General features: G+C 37.7%; 1 protein-coding gene across 2 annotated transcripts in view; it reads left to right on the forward strand.

The window, feature by feature from the left end:
• Positions 1–1,387: 1,387 nt before the first annotated feature.
• The window catches only part of RB195_011984 (uncharacterized protein), a gene marked incomplete at both ends in the record, with an annotated part of 64,779 nt that continues 49,496 nt past the window's right edge, over positions 1,388–16,670 (forward strand). For both annotated transcript variants that reach the window (XM_064193631.1, XM_064193632.1), the window contains one exon: positions 1,388–1,445. In XM_064193631.1, the coding sequence (XP_064051214.1) occupies positions 1,388–1,445 (58 nt within the window). The remainder of the gene's footprint in view (positions 1,446–16,670) is intronic.

Genomic DNA, 16,670 nt, shown 5'->3' on the forward strand with positions numbered 1-16,670 from the left:
TGGTGCAGATTTCAGGTGGAGTATTCGTATACGGGATAGTAGATTATAGAGAGAAGGGTGATTCCGCCTATTTCTTCCTAGTTGCCGTAAAAAACGGTCCGAAAGATGCGGCTTCGAGCGTTCCGGCGCACTTTTTTCTACAAGGAGTTCGATAGGAGCGCGCCAGCCTTGTACACGCGCCGCATCTTCTGGGCCGTTCTTTACGGCAATTAGGAAGAATCACACTTCTCTCCATAATCTACGATTCCTTATACGAATACTCCAGCTGAAATCCGTACCACTTCAGATTCGTGGGGTGTAAAGTCTGAATACTGAACTACTTACGCGAGTACGAAAGAGATCTCACTTGAATCTGGAAAATCCCAGTCAACCTAGCCTACTCGGGAGAGGGGAGGGGAGAATGGAACCCAGCGTTTCGAACATTCTACCAAATTACTGAAAGCTTCGTTCATATGACAAGGGGTGACAACCGTTATCCCGACAACGCATGACCTTTCTTGGCGTATTGATGGAAGAAGCAGCTCTGAAGATACGGTAGCTTTGGCTAAGCTCACTCGATATCGATAGATAGTCGGGTCAAAACGACATGAAACACGGACATTTGCGCAAGTGGCTGCGCTCAAAGCGGAGCGGTGGAGCGTAGCGGTTGGGATCGTGTAAGGATCCACGCTACCGCCACACACCTCTGCAGTTCGCCACGGTCCCACCTCGGTTCCAACCGTTGTCTCCACCGCACCGCTTCCGAGCGCGGCTTCCGAGTGCGCAACGGTCCGTGCTTCATGTCGTTTTGACCCAAGTATAATGTTCGTGTAGATTGTTGAAAAAATCCACGGTATTGCCAGAACCATATGGCGGGGACGAGTTGAGAGCATGCGCGAGGGAGAATCGGCGCCACCACGCAAAAAATTTCAAACGTGATCGATCTTCGTTGTCCAGAATGCAGTTATACGAGAAGGGGTTCCTTGTACCGACACCGAGCCGTCGAGCAGCTGGATTTGGAGAAGTATCGTTACGATCGTGGACCTGTTGGAGTTTTCTTCAGACCCATCCCCCCTTCAAAGATCTTTGAATTAGTTGTGTTTTTGCGAAGTTCCCCGCAAAATCAAATGCTCGGATTTTTAAATTTCGCGGTCAGTCTCGGTTGTGCGTTTCGCTGACTTATTGCAGATCCATGGATAGGTTTTCGTTTGGAAAATATGCATGTGTGTGTGTTTTTTTTTCGATGGATTGGAATATTCCATTCTCTATTACGTTACGTTCTATCGTTCAAATATTTTTCGTATTAGTGACCGCTGCGTTATTATACTGTAGATTCATGTGTCCTTCACTAATTGCTTCTATGTACTTGCTTTCAGAAATCTTCAATAATTTAATTATGCCGCAATAAATGTTGTACGCAACTGAGTCTCCGAAACTAAAATTCAGAAAGATGCGCTATCAGAAAGGTTAGTCCTCGATCGTCCTTTCTTTTTATTCTTCTTATTTTTTCTTGTTTTATTTTTTGATGTTTTCTTTTTTCTGCTACGTGATCTTGCGAGAATCTCATTCTCACCTTTATCGATTATCCATTTCTGTTTTCTTTTCCGGCAAGGTTTTAAATCAGCGACATTTTTACGCTGAAACCTATTTCTATGTGGTCATGTGAATTACACAAGTAGCTTCTATGAGTTCTATAAATATAATGTAGAATTACACTTCTACGGTTTGTATAAATAGTCTCTTACCTGTCAGTAGTGCTCATATTTTCTGCAATTCATCCATTTCTGGTCCTATTCTCGTTGAATCATGTATTCAATTCAACAAATCCATTCTTCTCTTACCTATTTTCCTTGTAAAAATCTGAGGGAACATGTTGCTATGGAGGCACTTAGTGGCGCTATTATTTCTCAACGCTCTAACTAACTTTCTTCCCTTAGTAACTTTAGCTCACATGTCATAGATCCTCTGTGACTAATGTTTAGGTCTTAGGCTCTCCGATTGATTCAATTATTTATTTCGAGAAATAAGGGCGCCACTGAGTGACCCGCCCAACTGCATTTTACCCAAAATCCGTTAATAATACTTCATATTTCCACGCATCCTGAAAGTGACATACATCTTGCACCACGTAGGGCCATCGGAAAGAGAATAAGGGGCAGAAAGCGAGAACTGACATTCCTTGTCGCCCATGGAACTGAAGTATCGGTGTCGGTGCTGAGGCAGTGTTGGTGGGACCAGTAGGTTGGAGCCGATGTTCACTTCGTTAAGTCTTTTTTAGGAGGTAATTCCAGATGTAGAATACCAATATGCCACTAACATTTTATAAAATTTAAGTCTGAACACTGTTTTCGTAAAAGTAGTAGGCAAAACAAATCCCGAGTGAAATCGGCGATCGCTCGAAATCGAGAGTTGGAGAAAAAAAAAGTTGAGGAAATTGAGCTGCCTAACTCCAATTACCTTTGTACTTGAGTGTCAATAAAAAGTAAGTATCACTTAGCGCTTCACTGAAGATAGGTTCTACGTTTGAGTACGCTAATTGTTGCTTGACATTTTTGTTACGTTTTTCTTCCATTGCAAACTCAGCGCTAATGAGTTCTAACTTTCAATTTCACTCCTTTTTCTCTTCGTTTCAACCAAGTCGCATAGCAGGAGCTTCTTAAAGCTTTCGTCGTGACTTTTCGACAATTGGTTCCACGTAGGAAATATAGTAACAGTTAGATGCCAGTCATTTGCTAGCAATCTCTCCACAAATTGACTGAGAAAGTTGTCTTGAACATAAATGCGATAGCCGGAGAGGATGTTCCGACCCCCTTCACTTTTGGATGATTGACAAAGGGACCTCTTTACTTTTCGACAGTAGAGGAAGGGACCCCTTTCACTTTTGGGCGACGAAGAGATCCTCATCACTTGAGCAACCCCCACGAGCTAGACCCGTTTCACCTGAAGAGGGGCCGGCTCCCCCCTATCGCACCTATGATCTTGAACCATTCGTTTTTTGTAGATGAAAAACGATATTGTACTGTTACTATTAATGTGAGCGCTCAAATTCTCATCTTTGACTATATTCATTGAAAATTTGAGTTGAAACATTATTTTGAAGAGAAGCACGGACGAGAGACTCTCTTAGACTTCCATCTTTCATGATCTCAATCGATAGCTTTGTGGTAGTTGAACCAAAGCATTGAAGAGAAGTACGGACGAGAGTTGAACCGTAGATTTTTTCAGTTACTTTAAAGAAGTCAGGACTTTAGGTGAATATGATATCTATTTCATATCTCTATTATTAGTTAATCTTAAAGGTCCGTAAAACTGAAACTCCGCTGTATCGGTATCTTTGTAACTGCGTTCTTGCCCGTAGCTGGAATCTGAAACATTTCGAATCGTGTTTTCTCTGCGACGTTTTTTAGTATTCATTGAAAACAATCGTTCCATATCTACTTTAATACTTTCATTATTTAGTCACCTAATCGTCGCTGACAAAAAATTTAAAGTGTTGCTGAATTTTCGTTATTTATAGCATTTATTTTCGAATTTTTATTATTTATAGTTAAATATTCTGCCGACGTTTCCCTAGTCCTGCCGTAACTATGATGCAAAATTGAGGAAATATCGAGAACTTTGTCGCGATAAACAAATTATGAGTGTGTTTACTGTGCTCTCATACAGAGTCCTAGGCTTCGAGTTCCCGACGTGCCCTCGCCATATGTTCAGTTTTTCGAAGCTTACCAAACGAAATTAATCAGAAAGAAACCCAGTCATATTAACTAAATATGCATTCAATTCGTAAACACAGCAGATAAGCACACGACGTACGCGGTAAAACATTCGCTAACACCTACCTTACCATAGATTTAGTATCTTATGTTCTTCGTCCTTTTCCACTCGAAACCTACACATAGGGACATTCTTCTACTATTTATCTGTTTATTCTATTTTTGTTCTAGATTTAGATATTATCCTGACTATTGAAATATTTAACACTACTATCAAATATTGACTTTTTAGGTGTTTCTTTTTGAAGAACAGAGGTTTTTTTTCCTCCGATTCGCCGAGATTTTGCCAGTGGACGAGAAACAAGTTGTTGTGTGTGGAGTTTTTGTTTACAAAGCTATCAAGTAGTAGGAACAACTTCAATTAGGTACAATGAACCGCTGAAAACATACATCTCTTAACAGAGGCTGGTGCGTACGTCGAAACTTGTTGACGTAAGCAAAACTGTTCGTACTGATAATAAGGCTAATAATATTGTTAAGCCGTCTAATACTTAACTAAAAACGCCTTACGCCGAATAACAAAACATTTTGCAACTTTGCAGCGCAAGATGTTGTACTTTACGATAATCTGTACACATTTTTTGTAGGGAAGACTTCCGTTTTGCCTTCTGAAAAAAATCACTGAAAACCGAATTGATAAGCTGAATTTATTTCTTACTACTACTCAGTAATTGATACATAGGAATTTTTTTTTAGCCACTTATAAAAATCCAAAGAAACAGTTGTTGAAATAGAAAAGACAAACCTTAACATAAAATTCACAACGGAATGTATCTTCTTCGCTGAAACTATTATGTAGTTCGCACGAATTTCATTTTTCCCGTGTCTTAGCACAAATTCGTCAAAACCACTTTTTCAGTTATGTTTTCGTTATTTTAAATAGGATACTTTAGTTTCAAGACTACAGGAACACTATCGCATATCGATTTTACGTCACATCACTTAAATTTCATTCATTTCCTGTTTTTAACTGCATTTCCGTAATGTTGTTTGTTATGATGACCTACCAATGCTTTAACTACTTTTTTTTTTATGATGTTCTATCTGAAGTAGCGGCGCTTTTCGGTAATAGTTTTTTGCATTTAACTCCCAAGGTTACGTTTTTAACAACAATTCAGCAAGTTTTGCATTCTGTCTTGCTCTTTTGATTTCGTTCAGTTTTGAAGCTCAACAGGAACAAACAAAGAATTTCGATTTGGAAGTATTGCCTGAGTGTATTGTAGTATGAGAGTAGATTGACAATGTCAAGCAATCGCCAAGACTAGTAACATTTTTTATTATTTCCAACGTTTCGGCGTTGTCGTATTAACTGATATACCATCATTTTGAACGTCACCTTAACGTTACTTTATTTTTTAAAAACATCACCCCACGAATGTGAGGTGGTACGGATTTCAGGTGGAGTATTCGTATATGGGATAGTACATTATGGAGAGGGGGGTGATTCCGTCCATTTCTTCCTAATTGCCGTAGAAGAACGGCTCGGAAGATGCGGCGCGTGCACAAGGCTGGCGCGCTCCACTCGAACTCCTTGTAGGAAATAATGCGCCAGAACGCCCGAAGCCGTATCTTCCGAGCCGTTTTTTACTGCAATTAGGAAGAAATGGACGGAATCACCACCTCTTCATAATCTACTATCCCGTATACGAATACTCCACCTGGAATCCGTGCCACCTCAGATTTGTGGAGTGACGCCTTTAATGAATAACGAGAGAACTCTTCGAAAAATCCCAAAAAAAACTGTTCTCTCTAGAGAGGAGGATCTTATGGTGTTCGCGATGTTTGAACGTTTCTTAGAGAGATACGTATCGTAGTGATAACGTCCGCATGTTGCGACTACCTGTCCGACTTCGTTTTTCCTTATCTTCCATTCAGTGGGAAATTGCGATAACAAGGTTTCCATTTGTATCGGTCGTGTGTCAGCGTGACCCGATGGCTTCTTGTTGGAATACACGAAGAACCTCATATAGTCGGGTCAAAATGACATGCAGGCAGCAGTTGGGACCGAGGTCGGACATCACATACTACAGCGATGGGTGGTTCCAGCAAGGATTCCAGCACGCTCCTAACCGCTACGCTCCACCGCACCGCCTCGAGAGAAGTCGCGTACGCAATTGCCTCGTGCTTCATGTCGTTTTGACCCTACTACCCATTTTCGATTAAGGGACTTTGTGAATAAATTTAATCGTTGTATTGGCTCCTTCTAGAATATTTTGGATCTCGTAGAACTCAATGACTTACGATTCTTGTCGCTTGTCGTTAAACCATGTCCCAAGACAAAATATTAAAAATTGATAATTGTTTAAGGGAAGGCAAAGAAAAAGTTTTGCTTAATCTCTCAACATCACATTTCAGTTCTATTTCATTTGTATGATTGAAAAATAGTGGCATGAAATTAATCTTCTAAGGAAAAGAATAAGAATAAATTCCCCCTCTTGCTTTGATTTGGATCGATTGCTGAATTCTCAACTCAGTACATTTGTACCTAAAACAACTCCACTCTTGTTTTATTGTGATTGATATGATTATATTTACTTTTACATGAATGAATGAATAATCATTTGTGAAAAGTGTATATTTTTCTCTTTTTCTTTGATGCGTTGTGTTTTGTTTCGCTTTGGTCGACTTGATCGCATTCGTAATGCATCTGGTGCTTATCGGAATTGTCATCGTTTGGTGCACTTTTGTGAAAAAAGACGTAGGTTTTGCACGTGAGATTTATGCTATGCCTTCTGCTAAAAGCTCATTTTATGCAGGAAAGAATTCTTTTACAATCGAAATCTCGTTTTTTTTTCATTGCTTCTGTTCGTTTTTATTGACAGAAGTATTTCAACGGTAACACTTCCTAATGGTTATTTGCATGATTACCCAGATGAGAGTAACGACTACATTTGGACTTATTTTTGTAGTTGAGAAAGAAATGTAGAATTCTTGTATGATTATGTTAACATTGTTTGTTTTTGGCTCACCTGCCTAGGTCTATTTGAGTGAGTAAATATGCCCTTTTTTCCAAAAAAAAAAAAGAACTCAAATTTTGTTTTTTTTTCCTTCCTAGAACATTTTATGGAATTGATAAAATTGCTCTATCTCAATTTTTTAAAATGATTTTTAAACTTTCTCCACTGATTTTAATATATTATATTTGTGCTTTATATTATATCTTTGTTATTTATATTTATATTTTTATTATTATATTATTACTTACACTTTTTTTACTCCACAAGTTTATTGTTTTTACACAGTGATCGTCAAGTCGCATAAGCAGCTTTCGTTCTGAGTAAAAACGCTTAGAGGCAATATCCCACGAATCTGAGGTGGTACGGATTTCACGTGGAGTATTCTTATACGGGATAATAGATTATGGAGAGAGGGTGATTTCGTTTATTTTTTCGTAATTGCCGTAAAAAACGGTCCGGAAGATGTTGGGCGTGCACAAGGCTGGCGCGCTCCAATCGAACTCGTAGAAAATAGCGCGCCAGAACGCCCGAAGACATATCGTTCGGGCCGTTTTTACGGCAATTAGGAAGAAATGGACGGAATCACCTCTCTCCATAATCTACTATCCCGTATAAGAATACTCCACCTGAAATCCGTACCACCTCAGATTCGTGGGGTGATGCCTTTAACGAGATCGCATTTTCTTTTCTTGTTTTTTTAGCCTGAATGTGTTTATTTTCGCACAACCATGATTTCTTAGGTGTAGATGTTATGGACTTTACGACTCTGTGATTTCTAGAACTGTTCAAATATTAGGATAGCTCCGTCGCGTTTATCACACTGGCATCAATTCTTTGCTTTATCGGTGTAGAGGTCATCACTTGGTTGTTTTTATAGCCTCCAGAATCTTCTCAGTTCCGCTCTGAAATCTGTGTCACAGGATGTTTTTCTACTTCAATAACAGTGTCTTTAGATTTCGATAAATTGCTTTAAAAAAAGCCATTTATCATTCATTATATAGTAGTAGGAAATAAATTCAGCTTATTTATTTGGTTTTCAGTGATTTTTTTCTCGAATATTCTATTAAAACACAACAAAGAAATACATGAATTAGGATTTGCAGTCGTTTTTAACAAATTACTAATGATGTCCTAATTTTAGAAGAGGGTGCAGTTTCATTTTTAAAAAATTGAATGTCATTTAAATCGGATAATTTAATGGAGCTTCGGTTTGAATGTGGGATTAGCGCTCGCAATTTTTGAACGCTGCTAGTTCAAGTCCGCTTGAATTTTAGCTCATTCAGTTATTTTAACCTCGACGAAAATTTTCTAGAATCAGTACTACTTGCATTGTAAACTAATTCCTGTATTTTTTTCTTCTTGGTGCTAACGTATTTCTATCGTATTTTTCCGGAAATCGCGGAAATATTGCCTTTGCTATTTAAATTATCAGAGAAATGTTTTATTTAATCTTATCTATCTATTCTATTTTATTTATTCGTGTCGGTTCCCATTTTTCTTTCTGGCTAGAATTAAAATGATCAAAATTGTTCAGAGAGAACTTTGGTTTCGTCATTGCTTGCGTTCTTGCGCTTGAAATTGCAGGCACTTTGAAGACGATGTTAGGAGAAATGTAAAAGAATAGCGGTAAACTGCTTTGAAAAGAACTTTAGAGAAATAGAAATAGCAGCAAACAGAAATAACATTAAACAACGGGTAAACGTAGAACTTATTTCCATGGATGATATGTTCTGCTTACTGGTTCACTAATTCTAGAAAAACAATTTTTTTTACGATTTTTCTTTTAAAAAGGTTATTAAAAGGAAGAACAGATTGTGTACCCATTTTACACCTACGGTGAGTGAAAGTCTTGAACACGTGCTTATCGATCAATAACGTGACTGTAATGTTTAACATGAATGCCATTTCACATTTTATTGCCTCTAAAGGCAAGAGAAAGTTCTGCTGGTGTCCCTTTTATTTAGAAACAATCTGGAAGAAAGATCTGAGAAAATTATAGAAAATTAACTCCTAATTTATTTGTCGAAATTGGGTTTGTATGAAAACTAGGATCTCCTATAAGTCCCTTCCCACTTTTTTAGGGACGTTAATTTTTCAAATTGAACAACAAGCAAATTTCAGTCAACAATGTAATTTACAGAAGAATCAATTGCGTTCGCCAACCGATTGTGTTGATTGTTGATTTCTTTGATTCAAAGCATAGGGAACTAAGAATTGAAATAGTTGAGATTGTGAGAAAAAGATTATAGAAGAACCCAATACTTCCTTGCTTTGACCTATGAGTTATCGGTTATCGAACACTTTTTCTGGAAGAAGATTTCTCTGTTATAATTTTGCGCCAGAACCGCATACAGTAAAGTGAATCCCACAAGCATTAACACCTTAGAAAATGAATTATCCGAGGAGAGTTCCACTAGTAGTGTTCACACCAGAGCATTGACTCGGCAACAATTTTGTGAGCTACATATGGCACGTGTCTGTAGAGCTTTCGTCATGGGATCAAATCGAAAAACAAATTCTGCTAACTGATTTTTCGTAGGTGAATTGGAGAAACCGAAGCCACAATTTCTCTTCACTTCTTTGCCCGATAACTTGAAAAACACCATCAATTCAAGACCGAAGTTCAGGGAGAACCTCCATTTTTTGTCTTCTTTTCCTATTTACCAATTCCAAAGTTTTTCAATAACTTTTCTCTCGATTTTTTAAAACACTTTATCACAGATATTGCGTTTCTTTACTCCAGCTATGCATCGAAAGCACTCCAAGCCGCTTCTCCTGATTTTGATCGCTCTTCTTTATTTAGCTGTTTACGTTGATCTGTTGTTTGCTTTTCTTATGAGCAAAGATTTAACGATCCCATCTTTCCACATATTGGCCCGACAGCATCGTAGTCCAGATGTTCAGCTTATCGCGACGTCTGCAAATTGGTCGTATTGGCGGCTCAGAGTTGTGAATATAATCAATCCATCACATAAATTATGCTACTGAAAATTGTGTTTTCCTGTTTTTTTCGAACTTTCAACGACATCGCTTACTAATTTGCCGTAAACTTGTGAAGTTGAAGCACGGAAGCAAGGATTAGTTCAGGGTTTTTCGTTCAATTACTTTTTTGAAAGGAAAAAAAAAACCATAGGGACTGTGTTCTTCTTAAAATTCGGTTGTAATCAAATATACGTCAAGAATTTCCCCTGTTGAGATTTTTCGTTTCCTCAAGTTTTCCTCTTTATTCTTCTTATAGCTATCCTCATCACATATTCACACGATACCTCTACATCTCTTGACCCGTGTGCAAGTGTCAAAGAGTAGTGTTGTAAACTCGTCCACAATTATAAACTTGAGACATCTTATTTAAATTTTTTTCATCCTTTTCCATTTTCAAAGTTCTTTCTTGTTTTTGAAAGATTTCCTATTAGTTTTGATCTTCTCACTTTGTTCTACATAGTGGAAATAGTTAGAAAAATTCCAGTCACTGTTGATTCTTATTGCAACCACGACTGGAGGCTTCCACTAAGATTTGGAACCTGGACCAGGACAGACACAGTTAATGGCCACAAATCAAGCTTTTAAGTGTTCTAAGTGTACTCTCCTGGAACACTTGATGTGGATGCTCGTTTTCAGTTTTCTGGCTTAGTTAGGTGTATGTAGCTAGCGTCTTCTTTATTAAAGTATTTGCTTTATTTGGCTAATAAGGCTTTGTTTAAAATTTGAACCTAAATTATTTGGAAAAAAAGGAGAAAACATAGGATGTATTATAATTTTTGTTCTTTTTCTCCAGACAACTTTTTTTGAATTGAAATTGAAACAACCTCAAGATTTGAGTTAGTTGCCTTATTGGCTATCTCCTCCATTTTCTTCATTTTTCTTCTTTTTTTTTCTTGAAATTGATGAGTCTGTTAACTGTACGGAGAAATCCGCGAAACTGGCAAAAATGCTCAGAAATGCTTAGGACAATTCAGTTCATATTATGAGGACTAAACCATGGTTTTATTATGGGTTTGTATTTGTTTCCGATCTGTGTGAATTGCGCAGCCGAAATTAAACACATTAGAGATTTTCCTCCTTTAAATTGCTTCTTTATTTGTTTTTTTTTCCCTTAATTTTAAGATCCTTTCTGGTTTTCATATTGTGGAGGTAACTAATTTACTGCTCTGTCAATAACTTGCTGTCAGCAGGAACAGGTTTTCTTTTTGTAGAAATGTTAAAAGAGGATCAATGAGGGCATTAGGGGCAGAAAAATATGATTTGAAAACTGGAATTTTAATTTTGGCGCGAGTTTTTTTAGTCGACGTATAAATACTTTGAACTGCACTCTGTAACACTGGATTTAGTCGTTTTATAAGAAATTCTCTATTGACTTCTCCACTGATATTGCTGCTCCTGATTGATTTTTTCACGATGACTGGACATTTTGGAAAAAAAATCTAGGATTCCAAACCGTAAAGAGAAGTACGCTTGTCCTCTTTATTTACGTAAAGAGGGAAATCGTAGTGATATGCCGAATTTGCAAACATAAGAACCACTCGGAACTCTCTCGACGTTTCGACTTGGATCGTTCGTATGATTTCCACTCATCTTTGCGCGCGCTTCTATTTTCGATTGTGATTGTTTGCCAAAGATATTGATGAAGTATGATCTCTCATGCTTTGCAAATATGCCTTCATCTTTTTTTCTCCAAAATTTATTTTAAGTCAGACAGTCTCGAAAATCAATTTTAACATTTTCCTTGTTTTTTTTCCGGTGTGTGTACTGTAGTGTTTATATCAGTAGTTAAGATTTGAACGCAAAAAAAAAATCCTCACGAGAAATTTTTTATAAAAGAGGAGGAGAATAATTGGATGCTGCTTTCAATCGTGCTAAGATTTCTTTTTGACTAACAAGGGCTTTTTTGTTGAGGTTTAGTCTTATATCTCAATCTACAAAGTATAATTAGCGACAGCTGGTAAATTATAGCTTAATTATTGAAAAAAGATTCGGAATTTGATGCTTTTACGAGAATTTCTCGTTGTTATGCAGTTTCTTTGAATAAATCAAGCAAAAGATTATTTTAGAACACGAGGCGCACTCACCTATTCCTATTTTTGAAAATAAAATGCTCGAAATTACGGTAAGAAATATACTTTGCAATTTTCAGCTCTGGATTTTGTTTGCATCGCGATCATCCTGATTTTACGTTTCATATTCCTTGACCTTTATCGGATCATGCAATTTTCGGATCGATACATATGTTCCTTTTCTGTCATTCGAATGTGTTGTGCAACATGGAGGCGGGGGATGTCATAGCACTTTTCGTCATCATCCTCGTCGCCGTCGTTCTTCCTTCGCTCTTTTCCTCGAGGGTTTCTTTCACCTCCCTCTCTTCCTTATTCTCATCCACTTGGCTTTCATAGGGGAAAAACTCAAAATTAAGGTCATCATATTGAGTTCAAGAATTTTTCGCGCCGAATGAACGACAGTCATCATCATTCAGAAATTGTTATTGTTGCATAACGGTCGTCGCTATAAATGCAAAACAGGAAAAGTTAGGAGTTGAATCCTTGTTCTGGAACTAGATTTTTCTCCTACACTGTCATTTCCCACCCAGTTTCTACAGTTAAGCATTTCCTACACACACACATCCGTTACAAGAAAGTGCACATTAATGGGATTTAATAGCTCCGGTGCAGTTTGTAATGTTTAAAAGTTTTTTTTGTTGCTATTTTGCTTTGAAGGTTTAGTTTCCCTCTGATTTTCTTCCCTTCCGCTGTTGTTAATACTCCAGAAAGTTTTTCTAAAACTTTTTTTTTCTTGTGGTTTATGGGGACCATTTGTAATTTTAGAGTGTTTTTTCTTTTATTTTCGTTTTGTGCACATATTCTGATTTTTTTCTTCTTATAAATAAAAGTCCTGGTAAGGTATTATGATTGCTGCTAAGCTTCAAATAATCAATGGATTTTCATGATTTTGAAGATTTTCCACCTTTCGTTTCTTTTTTTTTGCATCGGTAGCAAACAAAAATTGCATTTTTTTTTTAAAATAACTGATTGCTATCTCTCAAAGAACTACGTTTTGAACCAGTTTTTGTGGCGGTAGTTGTGTTTAGAACGGTGCTCCTTTTTTTGCTTCAGCGCCGTCAAAATGTCTCCTACAATTGTTGGGGATTCGTATCCTTGAGACTATCGAACGTTGTTCTCCGTTGATGTTGTTGGGGTTTTTTTCTAACTTGTCTCCTTAACGATGTGTAATGTGAATGTGATTCATCGTATCGATGCTTCGTTAGTGCAACTAACGACGATATCGTAAGGTCCATTGTCAGCTAGGGGGGAGTTAGGACAAATGTTTTTTTTTTTCGCGGTTGTATTTGTCAGTTAGTTTTATTTCTTTTTTCTAAATGTTCTGCTAGAGAATCTCTGCTTTCTGCATTCTTTGTTCTTCTAGGAAGTATCCAAAAGTTCGAAAATTTAAAATTATTGATCCAAAACAAATCCTGAATTAAATGGCGTGGTTTTCATATTTGTTGGTCACAAAAAACATGTCTCAAAAACGAAGAAATGATATAAGTTCACAAAGTTTCATTGAATTCTTCACACAAATTTCCTATTTTCTTTTTTCCCCAGAACTTTTATGCCTTACTTATTGTCTTTCTCTTGTCAACAATAAAACAAAACGAGGATTTCGCTGAGCTCTACGTAATTTTCGAATGTGAAATCATCGACCTTTTGACCAAACAAAGCGTAAGGGAACGAGCAGTCTTGCGTCGTTAACCACCCATGAGAAAGAACCACATCCCCCCATTCCCCTTTTCTCGTTTTTTTTTCTTCCAGTTGTAAAAGTTGTAATCGATGGGTTGTGCTTTTCTCCCTCGTTCTTCTTTTCCATGGCACTTTTCCATGGCAAGAGTTTGTCGTAATAATAGGTGATTTTCGTTCAGCACACTGATTCAAGGGTTTATTTATATCTCTATATTATTATTTTATTTTTATTTCTTTGGAATACATCCAAAGATGCGTCATTGAGAGAACCGAGAACCAGAAATGTACCGAACTGCAGCTCCACTTATCTGTAAAGAACCAAGAATGATGTTGTGGGTACGATTAATGGGTTGTCAGAGACTTGTCCGACTCTTTTTGCTGGTATCACATCTAATTTCTTTCTTGTAATGTATTCACTTCCGATATGGTGTTCAAAGGGCGGGTGTAGTGTAGCGGTTAAAGGTTCCGTTTCCTGCACGATCGATCAAAAGTTCGAATCCGCCCCAGTGCCGTCCAAGTCTTTCATCCCTCCGGGGTCGGTAAATTGGTACCAGAACCAGAAAATGAAAGGAAAAAAAGAAATCACTCACTTGATACACTGGGCAGCCCCTGCAAGTCATTGTATAGGCATTCGTAAACCTTAGAAGATTCTGAATTGATGTGAACGCTGTGGCGTATTTCAAGCAGATCGACTACCGCCAGACACGTTATCCAGTCTATCCTCTATGGTGTTTAAAATTCCCATGAATAAGTCGCGTTTAAATTTTTAAAATGCAAGCATTTTCCCTTTCCAGAGTTCAAATTTCCATAGTAGTAAGATTTTAAACAAGGAACTGGAGGTACATCTCTATTGTTTGGGAAGAATTTCCTTAAGGAAGGAAGTTATTCATATGACAACCATATGTCAAGTCTGACTGGTCGGCCCTGGACCGGATGAGGAGAGAAAGAGAAAGCGGACGACCTTATGCTGCTTTGAAGATTGCAGTGTCATGCATTTATGAGCCCTTATCCTATAATTTTCCCTTCCAGTTGGGTTAGGGTGCTCCAGTGGGAAAATTTGTGTCTTGGTTGGATACGTTGCTATCCAATAAATGTTTGTCCTCGGACAAATGCATCGTACCCAGCGGAACTACGTTTCCACTCGTTTAGGCTCTAAAGCTGTCGCTGCAATAAACGGTTAGGTCTCGCAGCGAAGTGCCGTTGCATCGAGTTTTCTTCTGCAGAATAACTAAATAATAATGGATAGAACGATTGGAAAAAGAAGTCACTGATGGTTTAGTTTCAACCGCATTTACTATGGGGTACGGGGTTCATTACGTTGTTGTGGAATAAGGCGAAAATTATGGGCTTTGCCAAAGTTTCGACCCAAATCCAGCAAAGAGAACGCTTACGAAAAACAATTGGGACCCTTACGTCTTTTCTTGCTTACCGCCGTTGAGGCAAGGCCACCTATCACGTTAAGATCAGTTATTAGTACATTAACCTGCATCTGGAACCTTTATTGTAGTAAAAAAAATACTGCTAGCGGGGTACCTCATCTCATTGAGTTTTTTTTTTTTGGGAAAATTTAGGTCTTTCCATTTTTTCTAATTTAATTTCTATAATTTTCCACATTTTTCTAATTTCTGCATTTCAGCAAAAACTTCCAATTTTTTCTAAATGAAGAATTATTTGCGTGGATCTCGTAGGTGAAACATTTTCGAAAAAAAAATTCTAGTTCTGTTTTTTTCTTTTTTTGTGTTCTATCATTTTGTTGGTTTTTGTGTGGTCGACCAGTATAACGTCACATTCGTTGTTCAACGAACTAGCACTGCATCGGCATTGAGGAATGTTCCGAGCATCGAAAAGTAGGGCTTCGGAACTCTTCTCAAATGTTTTGCATAATGTTGCGGTCAGTTTTCTTGTCAAATTCTCAAAATCGATCGAACAACGTTCAAATGAGGGCAGCGCGAGTTGAATCATTGCACCGCCAATGTGGATGCTCTTCAAATGTCCGATTTAGCATCTCCAGTTTCCAAGCACTGCTCTTTTTCCATAGCTCATCCTGAAATGCGACGAAATATTTCCTATTAGTTGGAAGAAAACACGTCTCTTCCTTAGAAATTTACCTAGCATCAAGTGCAATTTTTAACTGCTTTTGTGGACACATTTGTCATAAAATTTGAAGATTTTTTAGAAGAAAAATCATAAAATTTGAAAAATTTAGTTCAATTAATTATTTAATTTATACTGATGTGATAGAAACACGGCTCATTTTGTTTTGTTTTTTTTTTCAATACAACTGGGCTCATGAAAATGCTCCATGGTTTTTTTTTTCAGCGCTGATGAACTCTTTTCTGTGGACTGGTTTCATTCCCTGCTTCCCAGGAAATTTGGGAAATAGCGAAGGAAATCAGTTCACAGAAAGTAGAGAAAACAAAAGAAGATAGTTGTCCTGGGGTGCTCTGGAAGTTGGTAGAGGGGACGTTTTCTGAAACTGACCTATGAAAGATCTGAGGATGTAATTGCAATGGCTGACATATGTGCCGCACCTGTGCCTGTAAGGAACCAGTTTTACCCGTGCACACGGACGGAAACAGTTAGAATGACGAAGTGGGAGGAAATTGCAGAAATTGCTGGTAATTCTATGAGAATCGGCTAACAACAACAACAAAAATGCGGTTTTCAATCGGCATCGGTGCCATTCTTAGAAGTGGGCGCAATCTGATTCTCAGAGATTTTGAGTTGTTCATCGTAGGTTAGGATGGGAGAGCCGAAGAAGCCTCATATTTTGACTTCGCCCCTAAGTCCTCTTTTGTAATCCCAAATAGGTTTTTTGTAATATGAAATACGTATAATATGGTATATATCTAAATTCATAGTATTTAAATCTCTAAATATGGTACATCAAGCTGTAGATGGTAAAACTTTCCTATTTTGCATTTTTTTGGTTTTTTGGATTTATTAGGTCGATTATTTTTTTACACAAGCATACCCTTTGCAATTTCATAGTTTCTTAGTCATACGTTGGTGATCCTCCATCGAAGTATCCATCACCAGCGTTCCATCTTTCTACGATGACGGTTAGAATCCTCTGCGACCAGAAGATAAGGAGCTGAGACTCAAGGAACAACTCAGGAGCGGAATCAAGGTCATCATCAAGGAATTGAACTGTCTTTGCATCAGCAGAGAATGCTTAAAGGCGCAGAATAAGTGGTATTCTGATGGATGTCTGAGTAATGGGGTGGATGTAC

Source organism: Necator americanus, chromosome III, assembly GCF_031761385.1.
Source record: "Necator americanus strain Aroian chromosome III, whole genome shotgun sequence".
NCBI lineage: Eukaryota > Metazoa > Nematoda > Chromadorea > Rhabditida > Ancylostomatidae > Necator > Necator americanus.